Genomic DNA, 21665 nt, shown 5'->3' on the forward strand with positions numbered 1-21665 from the left:
GAGAGGGATTTGTTGTGCACCATGTGCCCCGAACATGCGCTGTGGGCTATACAACCATTCCTAAAAGTCCATGTCGGTGCAGAGGTGGAAGGATGGGAGCTGTAACATATTGGAGAGCTTATAACCTGATGGGTGGTCTGTCACACGGGAAATCGTTACAGAATCCTTTGCACTAGGAACAGGACAATATTTACGAAAGCAATATCTCTAGGACAGAACGAGACTTGTGGCCGACCTTTCCGGTTGCGCTGTTGTCCTTCAACACACTGGTGACATTGTTGGAGATGACTGGGTCGCAGACTGATATCTCATATCTGTTGAGCACCATGTGACAACCTCCCGGTGATGCCACTTTGCATCCCGACCAATGGGCAGGGGGTGATGGAGGATCCCATGACTGCAAAAGACTGGGTACGGGTACATAAGGGAGTATGGACTGTTAACTCCAATGCCAGATTTAAATTCATACAATACAGTTACGTGCACCAAACCTATCACTCCCCAAAAACTTTGCAGCCCATACATACTACTCAGTCAGATGGCTGTGTGCCTTGTAGAGGTCTGACGGCATACTTCATGCACATGGTGTGGCCTTGTCCGTCCCTCTCTTCATATTGGCAGGTGGTGTTGGAAAACCTGAATAGAGTCACTGGTCAGACCATACAGCCAGAGGTGTGACAAGTGGTGCTGGAGCTGATTCCCTCCCCTTCCAATAATAAACTAAGTAGAAAGTTTGTCTTACTTGGCTTACTGTTAGCAAAACATTGCATAGCTTTAAAATGGCTGGGAGCAGAGCCCTAAACGTATATGGACTGGCTCAGGGATGTTTCCGAATGGGCGACTGCTGAGGAGTTTCGAATGAGGCATGTCGACAGAGATGAAAAACTGGAGGATGATTTAGGAGCTTGAGCAGCCATATTCTCTAGTTTAACCCCTTGCATGCCCTTGACGGAACCACTCCGTCATGAGCCACGGGTGCCATGTGCTCATGACGGAGTGGTTCCGTCATGCTGCGGCCGTTGGCGGCCGCTCCGCCCACGCGGCGCTAATTCCCCGCCTGTGCGGGCGATTAGCGCAAGTGGGTGGAGTCATGACGGAACCACGCCGTCATGAGCACAGCTCGCCCGTGACTCATGACGGCGTGGTTCCGTCATGAGCATAGCGGCGCCGCAAACCCCCCAAACTCCCCCAGCGCTGCGGCGGAATTTGCGCCGCAGCGAAGGGGTTAAAGGAACCACCCGAGGATGTGTCACGTGGGGAACCAGCTCTGTGATGTACCTGACAGCCACCCAGTTATTGGGGAGGAGGGATGGATTATGGATCCTATTTGGGAACGTAGTCTAACATCAAAGACTGATTAATATTACTCTGATGTGATTGCCTGGGCTGTCTGTGGGGTCATGTACCAGAGCAGGGGAGGGTGGAGGGTTGTTGAGGTTTGTTAATTGGTCTTAGCAAGGATCACCCACTGATGTTGAAATGCAAATCTGCTGATTATTGCTGATGCCAATTGTATTCTATGAAACCTCAATAAAGATAATTTGAAAAACAAAGTATTGAAGATACTCAGTTAGTAAAAACTAGAGAGTTTGAAACCATCGAAAAGTGGGCAACAGCACAAAATAGAGTACAACTATTATAAACAAGAGCACCAATCAATGGATTTACACTGATTGCCAGCTTCAACTCCTCAACATGAGAGTAACTGCAATCAGTGCCTTCAGTACAGCAGCGGGTTTCATGGTCCCGCTTTCCCCACCTCCAGTTCCTTCATTCTCCTGGACCATGCACTCACACTCTGATGAGCTTCAGGTTCCAGACTTTAAAAAAGTTGGGCACCATCATGTTGGCGCATCAAGCTCAGAGAAGTGGAGGAATCACACTGACATCTGTATCACCAGCTTACAGCTGCGCTTTCTTAAGAGACAGGGACCCAAGTACATACCTACGGGCTGAAAGAGTTAGGAACAATGATGATGGTGAAGCACAAGATATTGGCACATTCACCTGCTCATGTGGCCACGCCCACCCTTCCTAATGCAAATTTGGGTGGTTCCATTATATCTTTGTATTCCAGGAAGGGCTTGCTAATGCCTCCGGGTATTAGATTTTCTTAGCTCTGGTGCACTTAAGGATCTAAATGTGTCCTTTCTGAAGGTCAATTTTTGTTGACCCATTAATGCCAGTAATTTTTGGAATGAATGGGCGGAGGTACTTTACAGGCTAGTCATATTTAATTTAATCAGATAAATCATAAAGCCAGACATCATTTCTGCAGTCACACCTTTTCGTTTCTTGTTTGTGCTTTTAAGGTAAGCGACATTTATTTCAAGCTGAGATCGTTTTCTGGCAACATCTTTGGCTTTAATTGGTGTTTTTTTTTTAAATTTCAATCCAATAGTCCTTCATTTGTGGAAGTTTTTTTATTTATTGCTTTCATGAAAAACGCAGGAGTTAAGATTTCATTGAGTAAGAGTCAGGTTTTAATCAGCAAAAGGTGGATAGTTTTTCTATTATGAGATTTACACCACTGTAGATAGTAAATTTTTTGCAGTTCTCAGGCTGTGCTGGTTCCCTAGTTTTAAGGCTGAAGAATGTATGTTAAAATAAAAAACGATACTGTGGTTTTGTTAAGGAAGTCATTTCAAATCAATTGTGCTTATGGGTTAGTTCACAAAGTGCAGCCAGGACTTATTTATAAAGGGGAAAGGTACCCCGACTTTTTTATGACACAGGAGGGGCAGCCGGGAGTCAACGGTAATCGAGCAGGATAGTCACTTCCATATGAGCTATTTTTTCTGTTCGTACTGAAACTGAATAGAGCTGCGAGTTTTAGGGGGTTGGGGATGTCAGTATCCATCTGGCAAGGCTGTGCTACACCAAAATGCCACCAGTGAGTCTTTTGCCGTTCTCTCGCAGCAACAGGTTGCAAAAACATGTTTTGCAAAAACAGGGACTGCCTAAAAACATTACATAAATGTCTGCCTACAACAACTCTCGGCCTGTATTTAATGCCTAAATTCATCCAAAATGTACCCGCCACTTATAAAATTACTAACACTTCTTAATATAGTCGCAGCATATTTTAGGATTTAACAGTGGGATTTGGTGCAGTTTTTTTGTGGATTTATTTTTGTGAGGTTAAGATTTTTGTAGTCTATGTTTTGTAGTATGTTTTTATGCAGCAGAATGTGTTTCCATTTTGAGTTTTTAAGTACTCCAGCCTGCTTTCATTTCAGTGGCTGTGCAAGAACTGGTGAAAACACTGCAATAATGCAGCTTCTATGTTTGAATGCTGTCATTGAATCTACTCATTATCAACACTTCAGTACTTCATTTATAGCAGTTTTGCTATTCTGTCTTCTATTTATTCTATATAACGCGAGCCGTAATTGAAAATAACAAAAATAGGGGCATATTTCCAAGAGAATGGCGGAGCGCGACGTTAAGCCAAAATTCCTAACGCCTGCGTTTCACTTAGTGCTGGCACTAAATTTAGCTGCCTAGCGCCAACTCAGGCACTCTTTTACCATAGTGCAAGGGTGTCTGCATTGCGGGGAATGATTGTTGATGTGTAGGAAGTTGTCCCTTCCTGCACATAAACAATAAGTAATGGCGATTTGTAACTTCTATGTGTGCTGCATTAGAAGTTGCAATTCATCAATTTTTAATGATTGTTTTTGTGCAGGAAGGGACATCTTTCTGCACATGAACAACCACTAATGGCGATTTGCTGTTTCTATGTGTGCTGCAGAATGTAGATTGTAAATGGGAGGTAGAGTCAAAAAGCAATGGATGTTGCGGTGGGACGCCCACCTGAACACCCATTGCCCGCCCCTTTCACGCTAACTGATGCGTGAAAAGGGACCTTAATCAGAAGGTGGCGTTAAGCCACGTTAAGTGGCTTATCGCTGCCTTCTAAATAAGGCGAAGGGCTATTGCCACCAGAACGACACAAAAAAGTGATGTTCTGGTGGCAATAAGCTCTTGTAAATATGCCCCGTGGTGTTTGGTCAGACTTACAGCATGCAGTTGTCACATTTAGTTTGAATGAAAAACTTTATTCACTCACTATCCTGAACAGTTTGAAACGCTGTTGGCTGTTGCTCTTACGGAATACTCGACAATTTTGCAAATTGCAGTCCGTTAATATTTGTTTGAACACCATGTACATGGACAGTGTGTGCAGTAAAGCTTGCCATTCAATGTGTTTAAGAACTTAGTCCATTTGGCGGACTTTTTTATTTGCTATTCGTGCAGTATCAAACTTCAGATCCCCATAAACTGATCTTCAGGGAGCTGTTTTATGAGCTGCTCTGTACAGCGAACCAGCATTTACAATTGTACATAAAATTCCGGTTCTGTATGCAATCTACTTATGAGGTCAATGTCATTCGTAACATCTTCAAAATATGTGTGCTCTGATTCTGACCTTTTGTTTTTCTGCCTTATTGCTGTTATGATGCAGAAGTCTTCGGAAATCCACCCTTGTTTTTGCTTCCAAGCCAGCCTTTCCACCTGCTTCACATAGGAACTTTCTCTAGAATAGAGGACAACTACCAACCTCCCTCAAGACAAGGTTGGTCTCTCCTACTCCGCTGTCCAGTCTGCAGAAGGAGGGGGAGTTTCATCACCAAAACATGCTTTTATAATGCAATTTATGTGAAGTCCATCCAAAACACTGGCATACCCCGTAGTCGTTTATTTATCCAAATCTGCACCTAGAGCAATGCCACCTCACATAGGTGCCATTTTACAACTTTCTGGGATTTACAAAAGGTTTTCAGGTTTTATGCCTAGAAACCAATGCCAGTCACAACATTCCGGTCAAAGATTTAGTGGGTTCATTTTCTTCTCTTTGGTGAGATGCTGGCACCTTTGTGCAGTGCTTGATTTGTAAAAGAATAAATGCAGGGTTCCAAAGTTCTGGCAGAGAAGACCATGGCCAACACTACTGAATGTCAGCATGTCAACTAGCAAAGCTGCATAGTCATGAATCATGATTCCGCTTTATGCCCCTTTAATGCACCACTAGACATTCCCTGCTCCTTTATTTCACTCTTACTTTTTCATGTTTCTCCCTTTGTCATAGCTTTTTGATTTGTTACCTTCTCTGTTTTTTACCCACTGTCGAGTTTTCCCTCTCTGGCTGTGGGCCAAAGTCTGAAGAGGAAAACTAAGTTCCAGTCTTCAAAAATGAGTGCTGGGTGGACCACCTGCAACCACCAGCTCAAACTAAGCACTGCCTGTGCAATGTGACAGACAATTTCTTTTTCGTTTTTTGCTATGGGGAAATGTTTTCTACATGAACACTAGGGTACTAATGGAGTAGATCTTTGATCAATTTGAGAGCTAGATTGGGCTGGAGAGAAATCTAACAGTTAGTGGGTGTTCCTAAACTTTACAGGAAAATCCTACTCTGAAACACCCTCATTACCCTACTTGAGTGGAATTAACTCATGGACAATATTACATGTCATGGGGTAAGACTGTAAAAGAATAAAATAACTTAGAAGTGGAAGGTCACCTTCTGTGAATAACTACAGTCATGAATTTGGCCTTTAAGGCATAAGAGTTAGACTTAAAGGCAAATGGCTTTTCCAGTAGAACGTTTTGCTCCTAAATGCTGATGTAATGTACGCCTTTAAGCTATCCATCATGTAGTGCTCAAGACCCATTTAATTTTGAATAGCTGTCTTTTAAGCAGTCAGAAGTATTCTAAGTACAAAGACATTCTTGAACCCTTACAATATTAGCAGAAGATATTTTTCAATATTAGTATTGAGAAAAGCGTGATTGCTCTTTTTCTTCAAAAGTGAATAAGATGCAAGAAAAATAATATGGAACAAATGGGAAGATGATCAAGGCAAAGAAAAGTGTTTAACCAGATATAGACAAATTCAAGTTGAACCTCCAGGAGGTATTGCTTCCACTCAGTTCAGAATGCACATGTGTATTTAACCCCTTCCCTGTTCATGACGGAACCGTTCCGTCATGAGCCACGGTTGCCGTGTGCTCATGACGGAACGGTTCCGTCATGACACGCCCGTTGGCGGCCGCTCCGCCTGCGCGGCGCTGTTTCCCCGCCTGTGCGGGGGGACAACGCAAATGGGCGGAGTCATGACGGAACCGTTCCGTCATGAGCACAGCCCAACCGTGGCTCATGACGGAGCGGCTCCGTCATGAGCACAGGGCCACCGCGCTGCCCCCCGCACCCCCCAGCACCGCGGCGGAATTCCTGCCGCGGTGAAAGGGTTAAGAGAAATCAAATCAACTGTAGTTTTGAGATCTGCAATTAAAACAGGGTAACCACAGAAGTGTTTTCGTTCCAATGCATTGCTTTTCTTTATGTGCTACTCGATTCCTCCAACTTACTTTATGGCATCCCAGCTGTCACCTGGCCCTATGTCATGAGGTTGCATTTCAGCCACTTCTGGATTTGCAGGTACCACTCAGTTGAAATGCCATGTTCTTTGAATTTTACTTCATTGGTGTGTGCTTAAGTTTCAGTATGGTTAGTTCTATGTGGCTTGAGGTCATTTCACAAGTAAGTAGCATGCATTGGGCAAAATACTACATCATCAAAATAAAAATATATATATGCCTGTTAGTACTGTAGACATTTTTCTGGCATTTACAATTAATCAAATAAATATTCTCACATGGTAAGTGCAGTCAACAGAAGTGATGACGAACTTCTAAGACAACATGCTGAGAGCAAGTGCCAGTAAGTGCAGCATGCTTACCGAATCAGGTTAAAACGGGAAATGCGGGACACTTGCTCCCTTAGAACGAGGCACACTGCATCACGGCACATATCAAATTCCCTTTTTGACAAGTTTCCAAAATCAACGACAATTGTGATGGAGTGCTCCTGGATCACACCGAAGAGCTGGCGGCTCCCACTTGTAAGCCAGTCCATTCTCTGTCGGTACAGCTCAACCGCTTGAGTCAATGACTCCACCTTCTGCAGCAGGGTCTCGCTTCTGGCTGTTACCTTGGAACAGTAACATAAAGGAAGAAAGAAGAAATAAGAGTGGGTTAATGAATACATTACAGAGTAAGAGGTCTGCAGAACTTTAAAGGCAATAACAAAAGCCGTCAACATTACAAACAGAAGAAATTATAATACTGATGTTATGTCACACTAGATGTGAAGACACTAGTGACTGAAAAGATAATTTGGAGTTGAATAGATCATGATCTGTTTTACAAGTCAGGGAAGATACAGGGCCTGAGCTAATCTTTGACGGATGGAGTAGAGTCCGTCAGGATGGCGGACACCATTACCTCCACTATCCCGACAGTCCTCGCTCTGTCAAAGTTAGATATGACCGCTAGCCCAGTGCTTTTCTCTGTACCTTGAAAGGAACCACTGTCACAGTGTTTCCCTTTATGGTACAAAACGTTTGGTGAATGGCCACAGTTCATTCTGACGGCCATTCACCAAACTTCTAACCTTTCTGTTCTTTTGAAAACAAATTCCCAAAACGGAAGTTTGTTTCTAAAAAACTAAAAACGAATGACCCCCGCTCCCTGCGGATTCTCTTTCAGGGCGCAGGGGTCATTATTTATTTCCTGTCCCTCTCTGCCAGGTTGTACTTGGCAGTGACGGATAGAAAAAATTATATTAGGTTGTATACTGTAAACAAGGTGAGCGGTGTAATGCCCTTCCTTTGACAGGTGAAATTTATATAGCAGACCGGAGTGCTCATCTGACTACATAGAAAACATACAATAAGTAGCACATTTTCTAAAACCAACATTTCTCACAACTCCTAAACAAAAATCTCTATGAACAAATAAAAGAGTACTGGAAAGGCACTGGAAGAAAATATATAACCCCAATTACAAACTGATACTCCACTATGATTCCAGAATTTATACAGCAACTAAAAAACAAACTTCATTACTCCAAGAAGTGATCTGCCCATCAAGAGCTTTGCAAGATAATTATGGAATTTCATAACATAGAAAGCTCTACTTCTGAGGTCATGCACCGACAACAACTATGCAATTCTCTAGCAAAGCAATTCATCTTGAATCCAAAAGACCTGACAAAAATATCTTGACCAAAAATCCCAAGGCTACCAAGTCAACTCAATGCCTTCTCTAACCTCCCAACCCAGACAATGAATGAAGTTACCCTCCTTCATACCCCCATTTTCAGATTATTTCTCCAGCTTTATAAAAGATGGGTACCAGAGGATGCTTAACCTGTACACATTTTGGAGCACATCCTCATCAATATCTCTGCAGCCGTTAAAGTCAGAACTGTCATTAACCACTCTAGAGAATCAGGACGTTTCCCAAACCAACTCAAGATGTCCTACACCAAACCGAACAGATCCGTATGAGTGCTGTGCAATGTATACAAGCCTCTTTTAGGCAAATTCATTGAAAGGTCTGCCTTCAGTCAATTATCAACTTTCACCAATGGAAATTGCAAATCTTTTAGTCAAAAGAACCTGGACCCTGCCCTAGTCAAAGCAGGGAAGAAACACTGATTGTCACATGGGATAATATTAATACTAGAGTCAATTTAAATGGATTTGTAGCACTACTACTACTAGAACTCTCCTCTGACTTTGATAAAGTCATTTCTTAATTTGAGCCGGTGGTTTCCTGTGCTCAGCACCGGCACTTAATCACTAGCACCGGCACTATAGTTTAAAGAGCACCAGTGAATGACACACTCATTTTAGGTAGGCACGGGGAGATTGTGTGACCTGCCCTAAATCACATGATGTTGAGCTGATGCTGAGACTCCAAACTGGTTACCCAGCTCCGAGGTCGGCAGATTTAGGCCATTAGGCCACGTCCCGTCCCACTTCCCTGGTTAGTAGTTTGATCTGTTTTAAGCAGTGTTACAGGAGAAATGGGTTGGTGCAAGCTGCCACCTGACAAGAGCCCTGGCACTTATGTTTTTTACAAATTAACCACTGGATAATGTTCATCACGTAACATGGTTCAAAGATTCAAACCCATAGGTTTCTTCATAGCTCTCTTGATAGCAGTCCCTTCAACATATCCCACCGCATCTCTCTTCTGCACATTTCCAGTCCACAGCATCTCGCCTCTCCTCTTCAATTAGTACTTTAGGCAGCTACCCAATCTAATGTCCTCCTTCAAACTCAAATGGTACAATTACGCTGATGCTACCCAAAACATATTGAAGCTCGACAATATATCTTGGTTCCACTGCCATATGTCAAGGATTAAAAAATGTTAGCGACTGCATGCTCACTAACTACCTCAAGTTAAATGTGAAACCCTGCTTGGGAAAATCTTGTATGCTTGACAGAGCAATCATAGCTAATATTCGACCACACATGGTTAGGCCAAATATCGAGTACACACCCTAGCATAACTAATCACACCCTGGACATTCCATCATATGACAGTATATTGCATTTACTGCATACACAGGCACTTGTAGTGGGAGAACTGTCCATGAACTTATTGTCCTCATGATTTCTTCACTGCCAGCAAGGGAGGAGAAGGGGACAGTGTTTATAGGGTTATTATGTTTTTTTGAGACACTAATGTAACTTAGGTACAAGCTACCATGCCACAAATACTTAACTGTGTAATGCGTAAGTGTCCGGATACTATTTGCTTGTACACCTGTCATAAATGAGTGAACTGTATACACCTTACAAAACCCAATAAAGTTTGTGGAAAAACAAAAGTTAAATGTTTCAGAAACAGAGATACTCGCTATTAGAAAATGGACCAACTGCTATACCTCCACCTTTGGACCAACAGAGCTTGGCATACCTCCAAACCGATGAAATCAAGTAAGGAATCTAGTGATGCTTAAGGGTTCTAATGTCTTCCTACTGGCACGTTTATTAAGTTAACAATTGGTCTTTCTTACTAATGTGTGACCATATTAGGTTGAACATTTCCTTACCTAGGTTTTCCTCAATTGGTAGCAGCTACTATTGATCTCCAACTCTCCAGGCTAGACAATGGCATTTATACAGACTAAACCATTCCAAGTACATATACATATTCACATAACCCACAAATTTCAGAGACTCCAGAATTCATCTGTGGCACAACTCCTAAGCCTACAAATGTATACTTGGACTTCTTCAGTCTCTCAATCATTACACTGGTCACTGGTGGCTACAGGTATTAACACCAAAGCAATGTGCATCGCACATCAAGACATCTGCAGCACTGTACCACTTTTTCTATAGCATAAACTCTTTACCTTCAATCAAATTAGATGAATTCACTCTAGATTGGCCTTTGCTTTTGACCAGTCATCTTTTCAAAAAGCTTTGCTAAAATATGGATTTTACTACCAGACAGAAGCAGAATAATTGACAACCACCATGAATTGTGGAAACGATTAAAATATCTGGTTCTTCCCATGCAGATAGTTTGCTATAAAACACACCTCTCATAAAAGGAGCTAGACTATTAAGATCTGGGGTGAGTGAGGATGTAGCATTCTTGCAAAACACAGGGATTTTACTGTGGGTGATGGAGAAGAGGAGAAACCTAGCAAAGTTTAGTTCTCTAAGAAGCCACTGTTTAAATCTGTTAGGAAAATGGCTTTTCAGAAGAATGCTTTTTTTAAAAATAATTTATATTAATATGGATGAATATTGTAACAATCATGGTGTGTAGCATTTCTACTTCAGGTATGAGGAGTATTGATAAGTAAATATTTAATAAGTAATATATGATCTAGGTAAGTGTTCTTGATTTGTATCCCTACAGAAGTGTATTAAATTACTCCATGCTTATAAACAATTGCAAGTATTGGTGAAGTACTTTGAACTTTGAGGGATGCTGTTAAATGCAGTAAAGGAAATAACTGAATCACTGTGCAGCATGCATGTTATTTTTCAAAGTGTCATTGCTACTAAATTAATTGTTCTATCATAGGTGGCTGTAACACTCTTCTAGTTAGTTATACGTTGCTCATCACATAATTACAGCCCTTGCTAAATGGTCCTCAGACCACAAGTTCTGAGAATTCTTTCCTAGAAGTCTTCACTGACCTTCTTAGACATCCATCAATCTCAACATTCTGGACCTGAATCTGTCACCTTCAGCACACAGTTTCTCATAATCTAATCTTGTAGAGGTTGCAAGTCTGTCACAACAGGTCAAATAAAGAACTTACATAGTTGGAGTAACTGTGGATTGAATCTTTGCCCCATACATTTCCTTGTAACTCTAGCTGAACCCCATTGGTTTTGCTGTTTTTACCAGCAACAGCAACAGTGATGAAAATAAAATTATACCTAAAGACATTCCTGCCTTCAAGAGTCAAATGGAAGAGAGCTCATTCATTGACACTACCTAGAAAACTCTATGTGGGTAGTTGATGTCATGGCTGGTGAGCTTTCGTCTTCAAAGTGTGAGAACATAATTCAGATTATATATTTTCTTTTCTTCTGCCTTGGGGAATATTTTAATAATCAATTCAGACTCCAAAGCTCATAACTACAGTTTAATTAAAATACTGAGTTGGGCAGAGGCAGGAAGGGAAAACTAACATTCTAGGAGGCAGGTAGACCCTTACTATGATGCTGGCTTTGATTATGTTGGGATGTTATAATGCAAAACTGTTGTAACATTATTTTAGAATATCCATTGATAAAATAAAATATTATCTCTAAAGCCAGTTGTGAGTGGTTATACAGAAGCAATATAAACAGGGATAAGTAGAGTTGAGCACTTCTTTTCTAAGACACTGATTGTATTCCAGTCCTATGATCCCAGGAGAGATGTTTTCAGGCATGAGCAAAGTGGGCAATTGCCTATGACCCCCACCTTGCAGAGTCCCCCTTGCAAAGTGAACTTTCTCTCTTGCTCACTTATGTGAATTTCTGTATCTCAACATTTAATGTGTGTTTCAATATTATGCAGTACACAGGGCTAGAATTGGCAGTAAATGGGTAATGAAATTCAAAACAAGTTGTTCCAAACAGGGCCAACGAAATATTACTTACCCATGGGCCACCAAAATCCTTACGATGACACTGGAAAACAGAACCTTGATAAATTCTTCTACATGACACAGAAAGATCTCTTGAGCCAAAATTCTTTACAATAATATTAATATATCCCCTCTAACATTTATGGCATATCAAGAAAACAGAAGCAGATCTCAGGCTTGCCAGATCAATGAGGTAACGATGTCTGAAACTTTAGAACTGGAATACCATACTTACATTGTACACTCTGCCATCTTTACTACGTTGACGAAAAAGACCATTCTCATATCGAGAGGAGAGAGGAATTTCCAAAGTGCAGGCATAATCTACAAGGTAAGAATGAAAAAGAGTAAATCTAGATAAGTAGAGTTACGTCTCAAACATTTACTAAAGAGTGCATTAGCCTATTATTTACAAATTACATGATGCAATGCCGACATGAGTGTCCATAATGTTTTATGAATATTAATTCTCAAACAGCTAGGATCACAACAGTGACAGTGCATGGCAACAGTGTTAAAATCTAAACATCATTTCTGCAGATTGTGCTTTGCCAAAGTAAACTTCCCTTGCTTCTCCTGATCTCTGTACTTTGCTCAAGATTAAGGCACAGGCATCCTAATGATGCTCTCTCTGTGCTTTCACTCTAAGCAAAGCATGGTGCATGGCCAGACCAAGACTCTCTGTTCCCTGCCTATGCAGAGAAGCAGGACTGGGACAGGTGCCATTTCAATCAAGCCCCAGCATCACAAGTATTTCTATGGAAATGTACTTTAGCTGGGAGGTAATATTTGCAATGTTAGTGTGTTCATACCCATGCCTCTAGTCATGCCTGAAGATACTCCTCCCATAAATGCTGAAGGAGCAACTACATTTTACTACATACGTGAGATCAATCTGAATTCCCTCTACCACAAGGAATTTAAAATATTGCCATTTACTAAATAAGTTATGTTCAGGATCAACATCCCATTGTCCATTGCTTACTGAATCTAGATTTCCTGAAAGTAATGCATTTCTAGCCTTCATTCCGAATGCCTCCGGGTTGAATGCAAAAAGTAGGTATAGAGATGTATGGAATTTATCATGTGCAATAATTATCACTTATTCTGAGTTTTGCTGTGAAAATGGGGCACACCATGTTGATTTCTGGAATTGCTGCACCAAAATATGCATGACTGCGTATGAACCAGACATTTTTCTCCCAGTTAATCTCAAGAGGCTTAACCTACTGAAATTTGGGAACTTGGGAAAATTGCAGCGGGGGGCTGTTTGCTGCAAAATGTGAAATTCCGGAATATGCAGTGAAAGTAACTCATAATGTAGACTAAAGTGGAGGCAGTTCAAATACCTAAATTGTGAGCTCCAGTTACCACATGCCTTTTGTATATGAATAAAATCATGTCAGTCTCACTTCAATCACTTGGGACTGGTTAATCTTTGAGGCATGGGGTGATGCTTCTAGGCAACTGGAGAGCAGATGCAGGATTGGCGGGTACAATGAAGAAGCCATAAGATATTATCTAGTGTGCATTGTGAAAGAATCACATTCCAGCAAGGCAAGCTTGCGGAATGCAAGGCCTGCAATCCTGCAGGGCATGGGACTATGCCAAGTAGGGGATGCAGAAGAGAAATGTGACATATGATATGGAAAGGAGTCCGGTTGTCATAGGAAACATACTAATGAGTAGAGGACAACATCTATGTCAGCACTGTAGGATGTGTTTGAGGTTGGACACATACATGCTGTAGAAAGTGGAAACTGGTTATGCCTGTCGCTAAGAACAGTGCAGACGACAGTCTTGGGGAAAAAGGGGAGAAGTAGTATGTCATACTAATGAGAGTAACTTAACCTACTGTAACATCATCAAATGAACTATTATCTTTTGCTAAATCCCTAACCAAATGAAAAAAGAATCCAGCATCTAATGGCTTAAAGAATACATTCTGATCACATGACACAAGCTAATCATATGTTGCTTTCTACTTTACCTAATCTTGTTAGAGTTATGGAAAAAGAAACCTAAGAATGATAAATTTAGGAGGTCCATTGAACACAACAAAAGAGGAAAGGTAAAAGGTATTGCATTGTTGCTGCTAAATCAGTCTGCTGCAGTTTACATCAATGACCACCACATCCTCTTAAGGAGGCCTAAGCATATTTTGGTATGTGATTCCGGGCCTGATTACGATATTAGCGGACAGGGTTACTCCATCACAAACGTGGCAGATATCCCGTTCGCCAAATTACATTTCCATTATATCCTATGGAACTTGTAATACAGCGGATGGGATATCCGTTACATTTGTGACAGAGTATCCCATCCGCCAAGATTGTAATCAGGAATGTAAAATGTAATCAATAATTTCTACTAAATTGACTTTCACCTATTGAATCCCACAATGATCAGCTATGCCTACAATGTTTTAGTACTTATCTCTTGACTATTAATGTGGAATAGTTTCATAATGACATGAGAGTAATATATGAGTTATTTTTCAATATTTTAATTATGTCTTCATGATTTTACTGGCCCAAAATGATTTCAAAATGCACCATTGCAAGGCGGCCTCTAAAAGTGATTTGCAAAAACATTAAGCAGACTTTGCATGCCAAATAGAGTATGTTCTATAAACAAATTCTCATATAGGAATAATAGTGATACCTAAGAGGTCATAGGACAACAGAAAGAGTTTTAAATTTCATGTTCCTTTGATAGACTCATGAAATGAGTAAGCAAAAACTAAACAAAAAAACATTTACTGCTAAGACTTTATTAATTTTGATAATATGTTCAGATGGTAATAAAGGAAGGACTCTGCCAGCAGTAAGGAAGTGATAGGATTAACTAAGGGGAAAGGGCTAGCAAGTAAAGCCAGAGCTGCGAGGGCATAAAATGGTGTCTTACAGTGAAACTGATGTAGTACGTTTACCTAGGAAAAGTAAATGGTGTTTGGAATGTGTTCGGTGGTGACAAGCTATGCCCAACTTATGACTGAAAAACAGTCAGTTAGGTGGTTATGTGGTAGAATAGTGGAAGTGTAGAGAATAATTAAATGACATGGGTGTGGATGAGTGGAGGTAGGTAAGGTTGTTGACAAACATACATTTTTTTCACTATTTTAGTTCAACCTCTCTTTTCCAGTGTCTTGGGTAGTTCTGTTTTTAACCCCATGTTAACCTTTTACTAATGTTGAAGAATCTTTTAAATGTAACTTGAGTATATGATCATAAATGAATTCAATAACTTGTGTTTCTGTTCTGAACTTGGTGACTGAAATTCTACTAGAAGGCAATCTAAATGAAAATTGCATCAATAAAAAGAAAATCTTTCAAGCAAGAATACTGCAGGATTAGCGTTTTTCAGTCATCAGTGGCTTAACAGTATTAATTATAATACTAGTCACTTACAAAATTCTGATAACATCCAAAGTCAGATACACATCTACTTTTAAGTAGGGTAAAGATAATGATACAAAATATTGTAATGATGGAAAATTCAATCGGGATGTCCATGTCATTGCCTTAGAGGTCTTTTATTTTCACATTTTAGAGTTGGCAAACCTTATATTGAAGTAATTACATTTCAACTAAACGAGGTTTTGCCAGGCTTTTTAGTCCAGCTATTTCAGATGTTTTAAAGCTTTCCATTGCTCAGATACCTCTTAATGATTCTGAAGAATGATGTACATCTTAATTAGAGAAAATAACACTGGATCCAATGAAACCAAAAACATTGTGTCAAATGTGCCACTTGTACATAGTATCTAAAGTCCTGTAAAATGTGATTGTGCAGCAGTTTCAACATAATTTAGAAACAACCAATAGTAAGATGACAGATTCTGTCCAAATCACTAGACCTAAATGGCTAATGTGAATTAATGGTGCATACCATTGTCACTGCTGGTCAAGACAAACTGTCAGTCCAGGAGCCACTGGATTGATTACTAATCCAATGCCATCGACCATTAACTATATTTAAAGATATGGGGAAGATGGTCTCCGTGATGAACCCTCTTTTTTGCTTTCTCATCCTTGCTCTTAATTAAGAATCAAGAATAGGCTGAGGGATCTAAATAATAGTGGGCATCTGGCATGGATTTTGTTCCATGTAGTATAACACTTACCTCTCCTTTTTTGCTTAGCCATTTTAATATCACTAGTCAGACTCCAACATATATCCTATACCAATAAATTTTCAATTTACAGTCATTGGCAGGTGTGGATGAGGGCTCAGCGTTTTTAAAGAAGAAATTCCTAATGAGATTACTTATTCAAAACTGAAAATGAAATCAAAACAGACAAGGGTGAGAAAGGAAATTCCCCACCCTTTTGATTCTGTTTTCCTGAGCAGTAATGGTGATGACAACATGACTGAAGATGCTTGTTGAGGAGATCTCTGGCACTAAGTCTACATGCTGGAAGTGGTCACTTAGGGCAGTTCTTGACGATCACATTGGATTAAGGAACACCACAAATCGAACCCAAGGTTAAACTTAAATGCCAAGTGTTTTAATTTTGCTGTAAATAGAAGGCCATTGTTGAAATAGTTGCTCTATAAGGATAACGATGTGGCCATGTTACAAGAGACACACATAGTGAGAAAGAATGTAGCAAGGGTTTGATGTTTCTGGTACCCGACACAATATCACTCTAATTGACACAACAAGATTAAAGGGACAGCAATATTACTTAGAAAAAGTTTCAGTTTCAAATGGAGAATAAATTTCATAATAAAGACGGTATACTTTTAGGAATCAGAGGTATGCTAAAGAACCATCTCATGCTGTTCTCCATTTATGGTCCTAACAATGGGAGAGAAACGTTTCACTCTGGCCTATTCCCCATAATCACTGATTTTACTAGAGGGGGGCACCAATAGGAGGAGACTTGAACACTAGATTGAATCCTGCCCTGGAATGCTCCGAAGGGAATGCATGCCACACCAACACTCCTCAATCGACATGAGGGATATAGGATCTAGATCTTCTCGACATATGGAGAGTGATACACAAAGGTGAATATACCTATAATTCAAGGGTTCACAAATCAGACTCAAGTTTAGATTACATAGTACACAGCAGGCCCATAGGGTCACCAGTACTCTCAGCTACTACAAAGCTGAGGTCTCTTTCATATCACTCTGATGCCAATTTGACAATAGTCTTGGACATACCAGGGACAGCACAAAGATTATCATGGGTATTCAATGAAATTGCCTTAAGAGACAAAATCCTACAATTTTCAATAAAGGATACATTAGAGCTGGGGAAAAAGACATGGGAATCACCACTAGGGACATTATGTGGGATGCGAGAATAGCAGTAAACGGGCGTATCAATATTGTGAGATGACAAACGAAAAGGAATTAGACATAGAACAGAACAAATTGACAGTTACATAAGACAACAGCAGCAAGAGCAACACTTTTTACAAAAAGCTAGAGGTGAGCTTGAACAGAGATTGATGAGTAAAATTGCTTGAACTATTTTATATACAAAACTATTGTATTACGACAAAGGCAATAGGACAAACCATCTATTCATGCATGTTCGGAAATAATCAATCTTGCAATAAGACACATGAAATAATAGATGACACAGACAATGAAAATAAAACTGCCCACATCTTGAAGGCCTTCCAAGACTACTACACATCATTATATGAACCCCGGGGCTGCAAATTAAGAGACATGAACACGCATCTAGAAAGATTTGAGCTCCCCCAAATAGATCCAGAAAATATAGAATCTTTAGAAGAGCAGATCACACCAGCAGATGTTATGGAATTCATTGCAAATCTGGAAAATAATAAAACACTGGGCCCAGATGGCTTTGCGTCATTTCTTATAAGGCCTATCAAGAAGTATTAGCAGTTTCCTTGTCCAAACTGTTTAATTGTTTCCTTTCATCCAAAACAGTGACTAAAATAATGCTAGATTCCACACTATGGGGCACGATTCATAAGAGTAAATAAAGACATGTATATATCCATGTGTATATCTACTTCTACGCCTAGGTTTAACTCTCCACATATTTCTATTAACCATTTCCAAGTGGAGGTTTACATTGAGGTGGAGACTTACTTAGCTCCACCCCCTCCAATCAGAGGGTGGCATCTCATAATTTGTATTTATGACACGAAAAACGACAGTAAGTAACATTACAACCGTATTTCACATTCCAGCAAGCTGGCAGACATATCCGCCAATGGGACAGAGACAGATACCACAGAGATGCAGTTCTCCTCATGGAAAAGTATAGGAACATTTTTATAAAGTTTATTCTTTAAAAAAGTAAATATAACTATTTTAATGTATCATTTAAAATATATATTATCTACCTGGAAATAATAAAATAAAATATACAGCTCACGAGCAGACCTATCTGAAAACATTGAATCAGTTAGGCACTCTGGTGGGTACTTCATTTTTATTTTCACATTAATGGCATTTATAGTACAAATCATTCCGTAAATGTAATAAAGCACAAGGAGTGTAGATCTAATCTAGATAAACTGGTGCTGTCATAAGGAATCATAATGATATTCACCCTGTACTTTACTCACTATAACACAATTTGTACCTTGCTCCTGAACTATGATTTCATACATCTAATCATTGCAATATAGCACATAAAACTAGTCCACATGTTTCAATCACACGTGAAAAAAGAAAAAGGATGTTTCATCATGCTCTATATATATTTGTAAACAATACCTTAATCTATTTCCTTTATATCATGCAACCTCGAACACACACTCTTAACAACCATCACATGCACTCCAGTCACACATCACTTGAGCCAACAGAGACCGTTTTCAGACGTGAATGTCCCCTGCATGATAAACATGTATGTACCCCTGCCCTAAATGCCACGCTACTTGTGAGACTGGTATCCTGACTTCTCATTTGACCCGCTTTAGCGGATGCACATGGTAAAACCAGCATGCGTGATACACAGGTGAGATAGGCTGCAGCGCCCTGCAGTTATTCTGTGAAACAGCCTGCCTCTTGATCTCAAAACAGCCCCATCCCTGTCTAGGTTCAGGAAGGCCTTAAAAGCCTTGCTCTTTGCACAGACCTAGCTGGTCGCTCTGCATTCCTAAACTAATCATTCAGTTACAGGAGACTAATTCACACCTTCCTACAGCAACTAGGCACAAGACGCCTCGTGGCATTTCTTTGCGCTTTAGAAATATTTTCAGTCAGTCATTCATTCAGTCATTCATTCAATCAGAGTTGTGCTGGCTAAATTAATTTCTCTCGAAACCCATCAACTATACGGTTACATCGTGAGGGCTGCCTTTTCTAAATAATTCAATTTCGTCATTAATAGACAAATTGCCACCCGTTTTTGCTGAGATACAAGGAATCACTTCTTTGGTTGTGCAGACTGAGCTGCATTCCCCATATGCCACATCTTATATGTTGTAAATTGGAGTCCTTACAAGAAGTCCTAAGGAGGCCTTGGAATGTGTAAAGGCCAAAACGCATCAACTGTATTGCTCGAGGAGTGTCTGAAGCCTATTGGGAACTTTAAAGGATGTCTGGATGTTCCTTACTCAAACTATGACCAGGATAAAGTACAATTTGCCTTGAACACGCACTACCTCATGGTACAAAAAAACGACACATTATAGAATGTGCCATTAATCTATAAAACAACCTAAAAGGCCTGAATGTGATGAGATCATCAGACTAATATAGTTTAGGATTTTGTTTTGTGTGCATTATTTTGTATATAAATTCGATGTATAAATTATTTGATACATTACCTCTACTATAGGTTTGCCTCTGTTATACTGCAAACACAATTAAATCTGCCAACTCTACACCATAATATTGGTTGAACTCATCAAAGTTAATATAATAATGTACTCTCGAGTCAAAACATACAAAGTGGACTCATTTATTAATTCAATGAACTTTTTTGTAACATATTTTTAACATACATCAAAACATTTTTATGCCATATCATTTAAAGATTCAAAATAAATTTTGACTTCACAAAACATATAGGGCATAATACATACAACAAATATATTATCTTTCACAAACCACCCGACATCCCACTCGTTCTAAAATGCTATATTTCCACTCATACCTGTTCCAGCCATTCTTCATTAATCCTAACTCATTCAAAATACAAACTATTAAAAGCAGTATAGCGTGTGGAAACTGACCGTACCCTTGTATGCAAGGTGCATTACTGCATAGATCTCTTAATACAATGTCATAGTTTTAATTTCAATGAAAGACAACTCAGTGTTAGATTAAACAACACATTGTTCTCCTTTTCAAGTTACTTCGCAATGACACTTGTAGTGTGATCTTCTGGTTCACATTCAGGTTGTAGTGGTGCCAACACGTGTTTCGGTGCAAGACCAAAATACGGTACCACCTTCTTCAGGGCTCTACAAGACAGAACTAATGCATAAGGAGAAAAGAGAAGAGGGGAAGACGGGGGCCAACCACAATTTAAATAGAGGATCTGCAAATAGGCAAGGCTCAAGTTATTACAAACAAACATAAGCTCGTATTTTATAGAGGACGTGTACTCCAACACCCTGTGAGGGCACGAGCCCAACGTGCCTCATGTGCGTGAGTCGAATTTCTTACCAGAGGCTTTTACAAAGTCACATGTACATCTATTGTAACCAAAATTTCACACATCATCAGGGCATAGCCACCTGCGTGGAGAAAATATTCCATGTCGGGAAAGCAAAGATATAGATAGTGATATTTGCATGTAAAACATTGTGACAGAAGTAATGTTTTTTGCCTAGCCAGACATACCCAAAAGATGAGGTACTAATGACACAAAATGATCATACCCACTCTATGTGTTTTGATGGTGAGATCAGGGGTAAAATATTACCCACATAAGTTACCAGAGGCACCAAACAAAATTCAAAGGAGCCAGGTTGGCTCACTCACGAGGCAACACCCTCTGAGACAAAGGGAAGAAAAGCCTGTTAGACATGAGAGAGCACCAGAGGAATCACAACTGCATAGGGTTCGTAAGGTACTAGGTACTTACCTAGAGTGGGGGCCAAACGTATTGAGCTACTAGCCCAAAATCTCCTGCCAAAGACCTGCTAACATTAGCTGGAATATCATTCAATATATATCTAGGGTGTTAAGTGGAGACCTCTCCAGGGATTCTCAATATGCTATGGAGTCTTCCGCGTATTGGCTCAACGGAAATGCTGTAGCAAAGAGTAAAGAGCCAAACAATCTCCTATGTAGGAACAGGATAACCAGCGTTTACAGGAGGACAAATAACTAATTGTAGAAAGACAGGTTTAAGCACACTTAAACGTCAGGGTTCAACTAAATCCCATGGGGCTAGTCCAAAAGCAGAGGCACAGATAAACCTATAGAGGCATTCATTCATGCTGCTGGGAGTATTACATAGGCCAAAAATGGGTCTGAGTCCTGATAAAGTAATTGCAAATGTCCTGCTCAATGGGAAAGAGCAACAGGTGACAAGAAAAGGGTACAGCTAGGAAGGTAAGGTCAAGTGAAGAATGCCTTCTAGGGGATGTATGGTCTAAATAAAGAGCCCTGGTTGAATGGGCATAACGGAACAGCTCGCTCATCCCAAGCAGATCAAAATGGCAGAACCACACACCACAGGAGGTGTTGATGCTGAAGCCCATTGTTTCAAGGTTTGGAGCTTTGGAGGATAAGCGGTGTA

General features: G+C 40.1%; 1 protein-coding gene across 2 annotated transcripts in view; it reads right to left on the bottom strand.

Annotated features, from left to right (window-relative positions):
• VWA3B (von Willebrand factor A domain containing 3B) overlaps positions 1–21665 on the bottom strand; it is a 983684-nt gene that overhangs the window by 903687 nt on the left and 58332 nt on the right. For both annotated transcript variants that reach the window (XM_085622889.1, XM_085622888.1), the window contains exons 4-5: positions 12201–12289; positions 6747–6997 (exon numbers count right to left, since the gene is read on the bottom strand). In XM_085622889.1, coding sequence (XP_085479015.1) covers positions 6747–6997; positions 12201–12289 — 340 coding nt within the window. The remainder of the gene's footprint in view (positions 1–6746; positions 6998–12200; positions 12290–21665) is intronic.

This window comes from Triturus cristatus, chromosome 8, assembly GCF_964204655.1.
Source record: "Triturus cristatus chromosome 8, aTriCri1.1, whole genome shotgun sequence".
In the NCBI taxonomy this organism is placed as follows: Eukaryota; Metazoa; Chordata; class Amphibia; order Caudata; family Salamandridae; genus Triturus; species Triturus cristatus.